This window comes from Crocodylus siamensis, chromosome 3 (genome assembly GCF_052110815.1).
Source record: "Crocodylus siamensis isolate JL-2025a chromosome 3, ASM5211081v1, whole genome shotgun sequence".
Taxonomy (NCBI): domain Eukaryota; kingdom Metazoa; phylum Chordata; order Crocodylia; family Crocodylidae; genus Crocodylus; species Crocodylus siamensis.
In genome coordinates this window covers 110880919-110892541 of record NC_143397.1, presented here as the reverse complement: position 1 = coordinate 110892541, position 11623 = coordinate 110880919, and the positions used below count along the sequence as shown (strand labels likewise).

At 44.0% G+C, this 11623-nt stretch overlaps 1 protein-coding gene across 1 annotated transcript; it reads left to right on the top strand.

Moving 5' to 3' along the window:
- The first annotated feature begins 249 nt into the window (after nucleotides 1-249).
- Nucleotides 250-9101, top strand: MYL5 (myosin light chain 5). Its single transcript, XM_090037261.1, has 7 exons — nucleotides 250-377; nucleotides 1290-1397; nucleotides 3855-3930; nucleotides 4311-4415; nucleotides 5541-5619; nucleotides 8225-8273; nucleotides 8938-9101. The coding sequence occupies exons 1-7, from the start codon at nucleotides 375-377 to the stop codon at nucleotides 9037-9039; spliced, it is 522 nt and encodes a 173-aa protein (XP_089893387.1). The 5' UTR covers nucleotides 250-374; the 3' UTR covers nucleotides 9040-9101.
- Nucleotides 9102-11623: the final 2522 nt, after the last annotated feature.

Below are 11623 nucleotides of genomic sequence, written 5' to 3'. Positions count from 1 at the left end.
CTGCAGTAAAGAGGCGTGTACAATACTGAAAATCCAGAGAAATTACTGGCTGCAGCTGCTATTCTATGCCATTTATGGTAACATCCCAATGTGCTGCTGTCACGATCTTTGCTCATCACAAGAAATCTAGACAGCAAATTACTCTAGGAGGTTTTAAATATAAATAACAGTTGTTTAGTCTCTGGAGATCAGCGAGTATCTCACAAGCCTGTCCATTTATGGGGCATAATTTGAGAGTCAGAAGTGCTTAAGAAGTTTGATATGTCCTCTGAGACATTCAAATTGCAAAGATAAGCCCTGCCCTCCCCATGAGAGGCACTTTATAAGGTAAGATTCTTCAAGACAACCTGCTATAGCCACGTTCTCCAGCGAAGATGGTAAGTTCAACCTTGGTGGGAAACCAAGTTTCCATCAAGGTGGGGTGGTTAACCTGTGGCATGGGTGCCACAAGTGCCACAGCAGCCTTCGTGTGTCGCACAGGCGGCATAGTGGTGGTTAGGAGAAACCAGAGCATCAGATCAGGCAGGTAGCACAGGATAGGGAGCTGAAAGTTGAGCAGCAGATCAGGTAAGAGAAAGGGATCGAAGGGGCACTTGGGGAGGGTGCGGGCTAACTTGTCTTATGCCTGCCAAAAAGGCTGGTCCACACTGCACCAAGGCATTTATTAGTTGACAGTCTTAGGAAGGGCTTCAGGGGGTGACACTTGGTCATCTAAGGCTGACATTTGGTTTCCATTTGGTCATCCAAATAGCTACAAGGTCTAATGCTCTAACTGACTGGATGGAAATAGAGTCTAGACCACCAAATAGTAACAGACTGTCACCCTAAGTTTGCAGGGATTTTCAAGTAGATCAGAAGTCTGAATGTTTAAGAGTCATGCATCCGTAACCAAGAGGTTGAAACAAGCCCCCCCCAGATTTACTATTCCTCTTGATGATTTCTGGGAGGTTTCATAGTTTCATAGTTTCAAGGGTCGGAAGGGACCTGAGCAGATCATCAAGTCCGACCCCCTGCCATGGGAGGAAAGAATACTGGGGTCAAACGACCCCAGCAAGGTGTACATCTAGCCTCCTCTTAAAGACCCCCAGGGTAGAGGCCAGCACCACTTCTCTTGGAAGTTGGTTCCAGATCCTAGCCACCCTGACCATGAAGTAGCGCCTCCTGATATCTAGCCTCAGTCTACCCTCTGCCAGCTTGTAGTGCATTTGAGAAAGTCAAGGTAAAGAATGGAGTGGACAATGTTATTGTGCTTTCAGAGAGTAGGTTAACATCTTTTCTCTCTTCTTCAGGCTAGCAGAAAAACCAAGAAGAAGGAAGGTGGTGCCAAACGTGCCCAGAGAGCTTCTTCTAATGTTTTCTCAAACTTTGAGCAGACCCAGATCCAAGAATTCAAGGAAGTAAGACAATATATAAAGCCAGAACAAAATGGCTGTTTACACAGAAATTGGGATGGGTACAGGTTGGACTTAACTTCTCAAACCTTGTACATGTTCAGAAATGGATTTTTGTTCCAGCTCACTATATAAAGTACATTCATAAGCTGCCTTAGAGTTTTGGTTTCAGAAGATGAATTTGTATGAGATTACTTTCTCTACATAATGATTGAATGTTCTTGTCTGTTTCTGCCAAATTAAGTGTTCATATATTATGACGTGATATTTAATCTGACTTCTGCACTATATGTACATTTTGGTTAGGAATTGTTTTGCCTTCTCCACTAGAAAACCAGAGGACAGAACAATTTCAGAGAAATTGGTCTGTTATTATTAGGCCTATTCAAAGCAGCTAGTATTCACTTTGGATTTGGATTTGGCTGATTTGGGGGACAGTGATTTGATTTGGTGATTTGAATCACTGTCCTGAATTGATTTGTCTGAATCTCATTTGGAGAGTCAGCTGCTGCTGAATCAGCCAAATCTCTGAACCATGCAGGCCCATGCCCTGCCTGCTTTCAACGGTTGCCCAGCCTAGCCCAGTTTCTGGCTTTTTGAGAACTCCCCCCCCCCACTGACCAGCTCCTCCCCAGTAGGGGGCAATCCCCACTGCCCCAGGCCACATGCGGGGACTCTGCCATGAGCCTTCTGACCTCTGCCCCCCACTCTCCCAGCCCCCCCATGGTTGCTCAGCCTGCCCCAGTTCCTGGTCCTTTAAAAAAACAAAAAACAAAAAATGCTGGGCTCACTGGCTTCTGCCTGGCAGGGGGGCAATCCCTGCTGCCCCCCCCACTGCCCTGTACTGTGTGGAGGGCTCTTCCATGAGCCCCCAGAAGCCCCAAGGCCACTGCAGCAGGCAGTGAGCCTGGGGTTTTTTTCTTTTTAAAGGGCTGGGAGCTGGGGTGGGTGGGGCAGCCATGGGTGGGGGGGTCAGAGAGTGGGCAGGGGTTGGGGGGCTCATGGCAGAGCCCCCCATGCAATGTGCAGCAGTGGGGGGAGGCAGTGGGGATTGCCCCCCACACCTGGCAGCACCAAGTGAGTGGGGGCTTTTTTTTAAAGAACTGGGAGCTGGGGCTGGGCAGGGCTGGGGGCTGGGGGAGTGCGCAGGGGTCAGGGGGCACTCAGGGGACTGGGGGAGCAGGCAGGGGATGGGGCCTGGCAGGGGTCCCCTCCTCGCTCTTTCACTCCCCCCTCCCCCACCCCCTACTTACCATCATGGAGTCCAAGTCCAGCTCCCTGCTGCAGGCAGCAGGTACTGGCCAAACTGCCAAAGCTCTCCAAATCTTTTCCAAATCAATTCCGAGACTTTTGAATTGATTTGGACCTTTTAATTGGTCCCCTAATTTGATTCAGATTTGGAGATTCAGCCACCAAATCAGGCCAAATCTCCTCCGAATTGAATCAGCACCTGAAGCTTCGAACAGCCCTAGTTATTATGCCTTAGACCCCTGGCACATGTTGATGTAGTGGCACAATGGGATCTGATTCCTGATCCCAACCATCCCCACACATGCATGGCAGCAGGCACAGTTTTAGGATTGGGGATCAGATCCAAATAATGCCATTACTACTTGCCATTGCAGAGGGATCCCGGGAGCATAATCCTGGTTGCTCTCTGCAGAGCAAGTTGAGCCAGGGCTGGCAATCAGCTGATTGCCCTGGGACTGCACTGGGGACTTGAGTTGGCTGAAGGTCAAAACCCCACACCCAGCAGTTCTGACCAGGTACGAGGGGTGAGAGGGCTTCTGGTGGGGTGAACCAAAGGACTTCCCATGCTGGGCACTTAAAACCCCCACTTCCAGCAGGCCTGGTTTAAAATCCCAGAGATGGAAACCCTTTGGCATCTCCCTGCCAACTTCAGGCCAGGTCTGGCACTCAGCTGATTATCGGTCCCAGGACCATTCCAGACCTTGATGTGGGTGTGGACACTCAAGAATTATATATGGTCTGAGAAGAAGCTAAATACATTTGTGGAAGTCTGTCACTGGAAGTCTTTAAGAGCAAGTTAAACAGTTGGCTGGTGTGGTTGAGAGCAGTGGTTTTCTTTTTGGACACAAGGCACCCCTCCATAACATTTATGAATTGAGTGGCACCAAATGTCAAAAAATGAATTTATATATTACATTGCTTACCTTCTCCAGAGAGGCCATGCAGTCAGGGTGGGGGGATCAGCCAAGCAGGGACAAGCCTGAGTCTGCACTCATCTGCTGGTCTCCTCCCACCTCAAGGCACCTTTTCCAGGGATCTGGTGGCACCCTAGGGTACCACAGCACCATAGTTGAGAATCACTAGTTTAGAGAGAGTAATGATCCTGCTTTGATGAGAGGTTGGGATTAGACACCCACCTGAGATCCCTTCCAACCCTATTTTTCTATAACTCTACAATATATTCTGTGCGCATTTACTCTTTTTCCCCACCAGGCTTTCACATTAATTGACCAGAACAGAGATGGATTCATAGATAAAGAAGACTTGAAAGACACCTATGCTTCTCTGGGTAAGCAGAGCACAGACCATGGGTACTGATTCCTTTGTGCAGTCATAGATGTATATCCCTCTTGTGACAGATCTTTCTGTATTTTTTTCCCCAGAAGCCAATTTAGGGATACCAAACTCATGTGTATTCTTAAATTTGTCTGTGTATGATTTAATATTAGAAGTGCTATAGTAATAAAACTCACTTTAAAGATAGGATTTTTGTTCAAGAACCATAGACAATTACAAAACAAAACAAATGGGAAGCAGTCTGGAAAGAACTAAAAAGTCTATTACCTCATGTTGGTACAGATGTGTAGAACTGGATTTAGGTGATTTATTTATTGTGAATCCCAACAATACATATTTCTGTGCAGTAAAAAAGCTTTACTTTTATTTTAGGTAAAATAAATGTAAAAGATGATGAGCTAGAATCCATGCTTAAAGAAGCTACTGGACCTATTAATTTCACAATGTTTTTGAACCTTTTTGGTGAAAAGTTAAGTGGTAAGTTTAAACTTGTCTGTATATGAACACCTCTCTATGAACACCCAGATTATACAATCTCCTGACCTGGTCACTAGACATACAAGGAAATGAATGTGCATGTGCATACACAGACACAAGTCCTTTTGTACCAGGTTTTGAAAACACATCATCATCAGGTTTTTTGTTTTTATCTCTCTCTCTTTTTGGCACTATATTATGTTCTGGATGTTTCATATATATTAACATTTAGCATACATATGGGATGGTCCCATGGAGTTCAGACAAGTAAGGTCTTCAAAGCTCACTATAATTTGGTGCAGTCATATTGACCAGCACACAGAATTTCCCTGCTTTTTTTCTGGAAGGATCACAGATGAATTTATCCTGTAACAGCCAAAAAAAGCAATAGAAAAGTGATCTCCATTTAATATCTGACAATGTATACACACCTACTGTTTAGGAAGAACTGTTCCCACATTTTTTAAGAAAAAGACTTCCATTCCAAACATTAATTTAATAGAATCGGAACCTGTTCCTTCATTTTCCCCCCATAATACTCCTTTTTATTGTTTTCAAATGCAGTAACATATAAAGATAATACTTTGAACATCACAGATCTGCCTTAGTTTTGTGCATGAATAATATTCTTGGGAAGACTTTAACCACTGGATTTCTGGACCATGTGAATGTGTTATCAGCTGAGTCGCACTGGGTGTATCTACATGGACACTTTACTGTGGATTTGACTAATTAGCTCCTAAAGCATCACCATCTACATGTGTGCTGGTATTAGGGCACAATAAATTAATTAACTCTGACATAAGATAGCACTGTTGGGAACAGTACTATCTTATGGTGGAGTACTTAACTCCACCAACCACACACAGTGTTTCTAGCCCTGCACTTTAGCACTCTCGTGCCCCAGGCAACCCCTCCACCACCTGACACTGCCACCCAGAGCTCAGGGCTGACTTCCCTCCAGTCCTCTGCCATCCTGAGGCTGCTCCGTCCTGGCTTAAACTGCTGTGGTTTTGGGTGCACATGTAAACACTATACCCAGGAGCAGCTGACTCTGGTACAGACTGCACCAGAGTTTATCAGGGCGCATGTAGATGCATCTAGTAATATACAATTTTTCTGCAGGTACTGATGCTGAAGAGGTTATATTAAATGCATTCAAAATGTTTGATCCAGATGGCAAAGGACACATTAACAAAGACTAGTAAGTTTATTTCTGTGTTTAATTATCAAACCTTTAACAAAATAATGTTTGTGATATGATGGTAGACAGCTGATGAATTAACCAACATATTTTCCATGTCCAAGCTCATTGTTTATCTTTTTTCCAAATTACTATATTTTGATAAATTTACTGAGTGCAAGGATTGTTGTATAACTCACTCTCTGGAAGTTAATGGCCTGTGCTTTTCCCTCATTAATTAAGCCAGATGCAGCTGATAAAATTTTAACTTGAAGAGGCTTGTCAGGAAATAACCAGCACTGGCAAAAGAAAATTACACTGAATTAAACTGTTGCATATACGCTATTTTCTCACATATAACCTACACCTTTTCTCCCAAAACCAGCCTGGGAAAATGGGTGTGCATTATATGAGAGAAAGAAGGGTCCCCAAGGATCTAAAAATAAGTCAGGGGAGCAACGGGGCAGAACAGAGTGGTGGCAGCATTAATTGCGGTGGCTCTGGGAGCCATGGTGATTAATGCTGCCACTGCTCCCTCCATCCCTGTTCATCCTTCCCTCCATCCTCCACCATATTTCCTGACCTGTAGGGGGTCTCCCTACCCAACTGCATGCCAGATTGGAACAACATGCAGAGTTGGTTCACAGTGTTGGTCCACAGCCCTAGACCCAGCAAGTGGCTCCAGAGCCAGTACATGGTCTCAGAACTAATATGCAGGGTTGGATCTGACACGTGGCCCCAGTGTTGGTACTCTAGTTTGGGTCCCAGTGCTGTTGATCAGGCCCTGCTACATGCCCCCAGTGTGGTGTGTTTGATCAGGACCTGCTGTGTGGCTCTAGATCAGGCCCCAGCACTAGCATTCCCAGTTGGGACCCCATGCACAGCCCTCAGCTCCCAGCCCAGCACATCTTCTCAGCCCCAGCACACAATTCCTAGCTCCTAGCTCAGTCATGAGCTCTGTGCTGGGAGCTGGGGAGAGACCAGGGTTGCGCTGCCTCAGGCCTGCCCCCCACTGCCCGCTCTGAGGTGTGGGTGCATGCGACGGTATGGCACAGCTATTTGAAGCCTCCCGGCTGCAGCCAGCCCCGGCTCTGGGTAGCTGCTGGAGCCCAGGCTGCTCCCAGCAGGTAGCTGGGATACTGCAAGCCCTGCTGGGAGCAGCCTGGGCTCCAGCAGCTACCCAGAGCCAGGGTAGCTGTTGACAGGCAGAGCCTGGGCTGGGGTGCAGGGGTTTGGGTAGGGGGCAGCAGGGCTGGGGGGCAGGGGCTTTGTGTGGGGGGAACAGGGCAGCAGGGCTGGGGGGCAGGGGCTTTGGGTGGGAGGCAAGGGGCACAAGCAGGGCATCCTGCTATATACCCCCTGCCCTCATTTTGTTTTTCTGGCGTGCCGGCACTCTGGCACCTTCCAATGTAGCCACTGTAGTGTTTTTCGGCAATTTGGCCAAAAAACGTTGCCTACCCCAATTTAGAATATAGCCCAATGTATTCCCAGTCTTGAACTGGATTATTAACTATTTTTATCTGCTTGTTGTCTGTATTTTAAATTATTCTTCCCTGTAATGTTTTGTATTGATAGTGGGGTTAATAATGTAAAGGAGAGACAAGTAATTCAGTGTGTCTTCCTTTCCACACCCTGAACAACGCTTTCCAACCCTCTACCTGATCTAAGCTTTCTCCCACTGTCTTCCTCACTTCTGGAAGATGTAATCACTTGGCTTCCTCAGGGTTGCTTTCCCCTTTTGGTTTTTAACCAGATGCAGTAGCATCATTCCTTCGCTGCACAGCATATTGCCAGTTGATCATGTCTTGCCCCTGCCCAGGCTTGCATGCCCACTATTTTGCACCAATTAAATTGAATTAAAAAACAAATCTAATTAAATTTGTGTAGTATCTTGCTATGGAAGCTATAAGAATATGAAAGTGTTTTACCAAAGCACTTATTCCTGTAAATTTACGGGCACATAGTTAAACCAATACAAACCTGGTTTAAACCACTTTACAAAGCTGCAGTATCTTAATTGATTCAGTAGTAAATCACAGTTTGGTGAAGCCACAATATTTATGTATTAAGCATTGTGTCCTGAACTTTTTCTGAAGGAAAATCACTGACCTCCCAAAAGGTATCTTGTAGAGCTAAAACACACAACTAAACAGTTTGCAGGTGATGCCCACTGGGAAATAGCCAACTATAAGGACAAACAAATTACTGAGTAAACAGAAATGCTCATAACATTTCTCCTGTTGTTAACTTAAAAGTTATGCATAGGAAATGTTAAAAAGTATGATGGTTTATAAGTACCATATTTCCTTGCATACAACACACCTTTTTGGAGTGTACATTATATGAGAGAAACATGGTAAGAGCAGTATCTACTGCTTACTGAGTGAAACTAAAAGTGAAATCTAAACTGATCCACAGGAAGTAAAACAATGAACATCCTTGGTTCCCCAACCACTGCTGTTCAGTCACTTTGTTACCAGCAAAGGTTTTTTTCCCTTAATTTTGCCTTTCAAATACAAGGTGCGTGTTAAGTTTTGGGGTGTGTTGTATGGTATCTTTGCTATCATTACTCTGAATGAAAGTCATCAATTATCCAACTAACTTTCTCTCCATGTCTGTTAACTAGCCTGAAACGCCTCATGATGACACAGGCTGATAAGTTCACGGCTGAAGAGGTTTGTATGCTCATGCATGTACCCACATGTATGTTAGTGTGTAACAAGAATTACTTTGTAGGAAATTAGCAAAACTATTGTTATACAGGTTTAAAGTACACTTCTTTTGGAGACAGAAAAGAATGTTCTGAAATCACTAATCAATTTTCCAGGACGAAAATCTGACATAACCTTGGGATTTAGGGAACTTTTAACTGGTTTACTTAATACTTATATGAAGTGCCACGCACTCATTTTTCAAAACATTCACACTACAGCAGGGGTGGGCAGTTATTTTGGGTGGAGGGCCACTTAACAAGTTTTGGTGCACTGTTGAGGGCTGCATGGGTAGCCCTGCCCCTTGACAGTTGCTGCGCCCCCTGGTCATCATGCAGAGCCCCTAAATTTTTTAGGAGCCCCAAAGGCCAGATAGAATGGCCTGGCAGGCTGGATGCAGCCCACGGGGCTGCATTTTGCCCACCTCTACACTACAAAGACCTAATGCTTACTAGCCTACTAAGCCTGTTAAATGGCCCCTATTAACTTTTTAGAGTAATTTAGATGCAAGAATGAGACTGTGCCTGCAGATTTTTAATTCTCATGATGGATTTTAATTTGGAAGCACTAAAGCATAGCTTTGGAGAAAAAAACTTCATTACTATGCTTTTCTCTCACTGATATGTAGATTGACCAGATGTTCCAATCTTCCCCTATTGATGCTGCGGGCAACTTGGATTACAAGTCTTTCTGCTACACCATCACACATGGAGATGAAAAGGAAGAATGAAAAGCATGCATTTTATTAGCTTCAGTAAAGTCTTGCAATAAGTCAATAAATAAAATTTGGAGTCTGAATGGTCTTTTCTCACTGCCAAAAAATCATGGCCTATTAGAACAGCATTTTTTCTTGTGAGCTTTTCCATTGAATAGTCTCATGGTTTACTTGTACTGGATGAAAGCTGCAGAACTTAATTTAAAATAAACTTGTGTGTGCGTGTATGTACACACATACACAATGTATTTACTATACACATACACACACGCCAGGGCCGTCCAAGTTCTACACAGCTGGGCACCAAACACACTGCCAGCTGTATCTGCAGGAACTGCACGCATGTGTGTGGGACACATCTGGGTGAACCGCAACCTGCATGCCATGTGGATGGCCCCATCCCCCACACTGCTGCACTGCGCCATCGTACACTGTACCATGCACCTGTATCCCCCCCTGCAACCACTGCACCATGCCCTTGTGCCCTTCCCACCACTGCACTGCACACCCACGCTCCTCTGTAGGTATTCCTCATTCCCCTCATGGCTTCTCTACACACCCATGCTGCTCCACCACTGTACCGTGCACCCATGCCCAGCCCACCTGCTCCCATCACTGCACCATACACTCAAGAGGAAGAGAGTTCCAGGGCTAAAGAGTAACTGTCAAACATAACCTCCCATGCATTTCTCCCAGGTCATCTCGACATGTGTATGGTACTTGTAGGAGGTTGCTCTTGACTAACCTTAGGGATCACAATGGGGCAATAAGAGAGAAGGCAGTCCTTTAGGTACACAGAGCCCAGACCACTTTGGGTCTTATAAGACAAAACCCAGAAAACAATTGGAAGCTAGTGTAGACCCTGGAGAACCAGAGTTACACATTCCTAGTGACTTACATGTGTTTGCGTTCTGTACCAGCTGCAGCTTCTGGACAGTCTTCAAGGGTAGCCCCACATAAAACCCATTGCAGCCGTCTAGCCTCAATATTCAACATCAGAGGCAAGTTATCTTAGCTGTAGGAATCATTGTTATTAGCTGCAAATTTTGACTTCACAGACCCAACTGTAAGCATTTTCACTTCCTGAGATCCAAGAAATAACTTTGTATGGGAATTGGTGATATGGAGAACTACAGACCTTCCTGATTGTGTGTAGAATACACTGTAAAAGGCAAGAGTTTAAACTGCTTGTGAAACAGGCACTCCATAATAGCTGTTCATTCTAAAACAGTTTATTACCCTTTTTAAAATAAACTCCTGTGAAAAAATCTAAAACCAACTCCCTTCTTAAAAGACCTTTTAGGTCAAGCTTGTCCCCAAATTTAAGTTCTGGAAATGATGATGAGCCATACTCATTTGAACTGCATACTACAAACTGAGTTACAATTTACGCAGAAAAATAACCTCCAGAAAGGGCTCTCTCAAATCTTTGCTTGCAATATAATTGGGATTTAAAACAAATTTATACACTCAGCAGAATTATCTACAGCATGTTGAGTCACTTTACTTTCAGAACAAAATCATTCTTGGATTTGCTGCATTAGAATACTGTTTTTTTAGGTTATACATTAAACAACTGTGTCTTTCAAATAATAAAATATAGCCTCACAAGAAAAAAATCAGGGAATCTTTAACCTTGGCTAATTCAAAGTAATTTGCAAACTCTCAGTGGCATTGGCATTTATGAGCATAGCTATTGTATGGATCAGACCGGGATGGATCCAGGGTAGTGTATTTGCACTCCCCCCACTTTGATTCCTGGTCCAGCCAATATTTAAAACCAACTGCCTAGCAGTGGCAGCAGCACTTCTATTCAGGCAACAGTGTGGGAGTCACCTGACTTAATGGCTCATTATAAATTTGCTTGATCCTTTTTAAACTCTTCATTCCACAGGTGTTAACAACCCTCTTTCCTTTTAAATGGTCTTTAATTCCACTACTCCAGCTATCCTTACTTCCTCAATACTGCTGTCTGCTAGCTGCTTTTAGCAATGTAGCTCCCATTTCACAGCCCTACAGACTGTTTTGTACCTGTAGCTAAAAACATTAGCTCAGGTGTAGACATTTTACTTCAGGTGAACATTGGCTCAAGTGTGGAAATCACTTTCAGTGAAGCATTGGAAGCATTGTCCAGATGCTCAAGGTTTGATTTTGTCCTATGAATCTGGAAAAAGAGACATACCTTTAACTATGATGAATCCAGGACTAATGAAACAGCATCTTTTAATTATTCTTGCCTAGTTGGTTGTGTTTCTGTAGATTAAATGATTTAGCAAATTAATGTACATTCCAGTCCATTTTTTTGCTTCAATTTTAAATTGAATAACAGCTGTATGCCCCTACTTATTAATGATATTTTTAACTGGTGAAAAATGTGCATTATGTGATATGTAGTACTGCACCACACCATCTACACCCTCCTTTTCAAAATCCTAGATGTGCCATGGATCACACCCAGTTAGTATATTGTTTTCTCACCTCTTACACAAAATTCACTTTCTGATGCACATATAGAACTCCCAGTTAAGTATATGAATTCACAGGCATATTTTAGGATGACCTGACCCTCATTTATTTAAACATTGTTGATAACTAAAGA

Excerpts from the sequence above, each read along its gene's own strand:
- MYL5 (XM_090037261.1), top strand. Across the intron at positions 4,416-5,540 it reads TTTTGGTGAAAAGTTAAGTG|GTACTGATGCTGAAGAGGTT; the intron begins GTAAGTTTAAAC and ends ATTTTTCTGCAG. Across the intron at positions 5,620-8,224 it reads GGACACATTAACAAAGACTA|CCTGAAACGCCTCATGATGA; the intron begins GTAAGTTTATTT and ends TCTGTTAACTAG.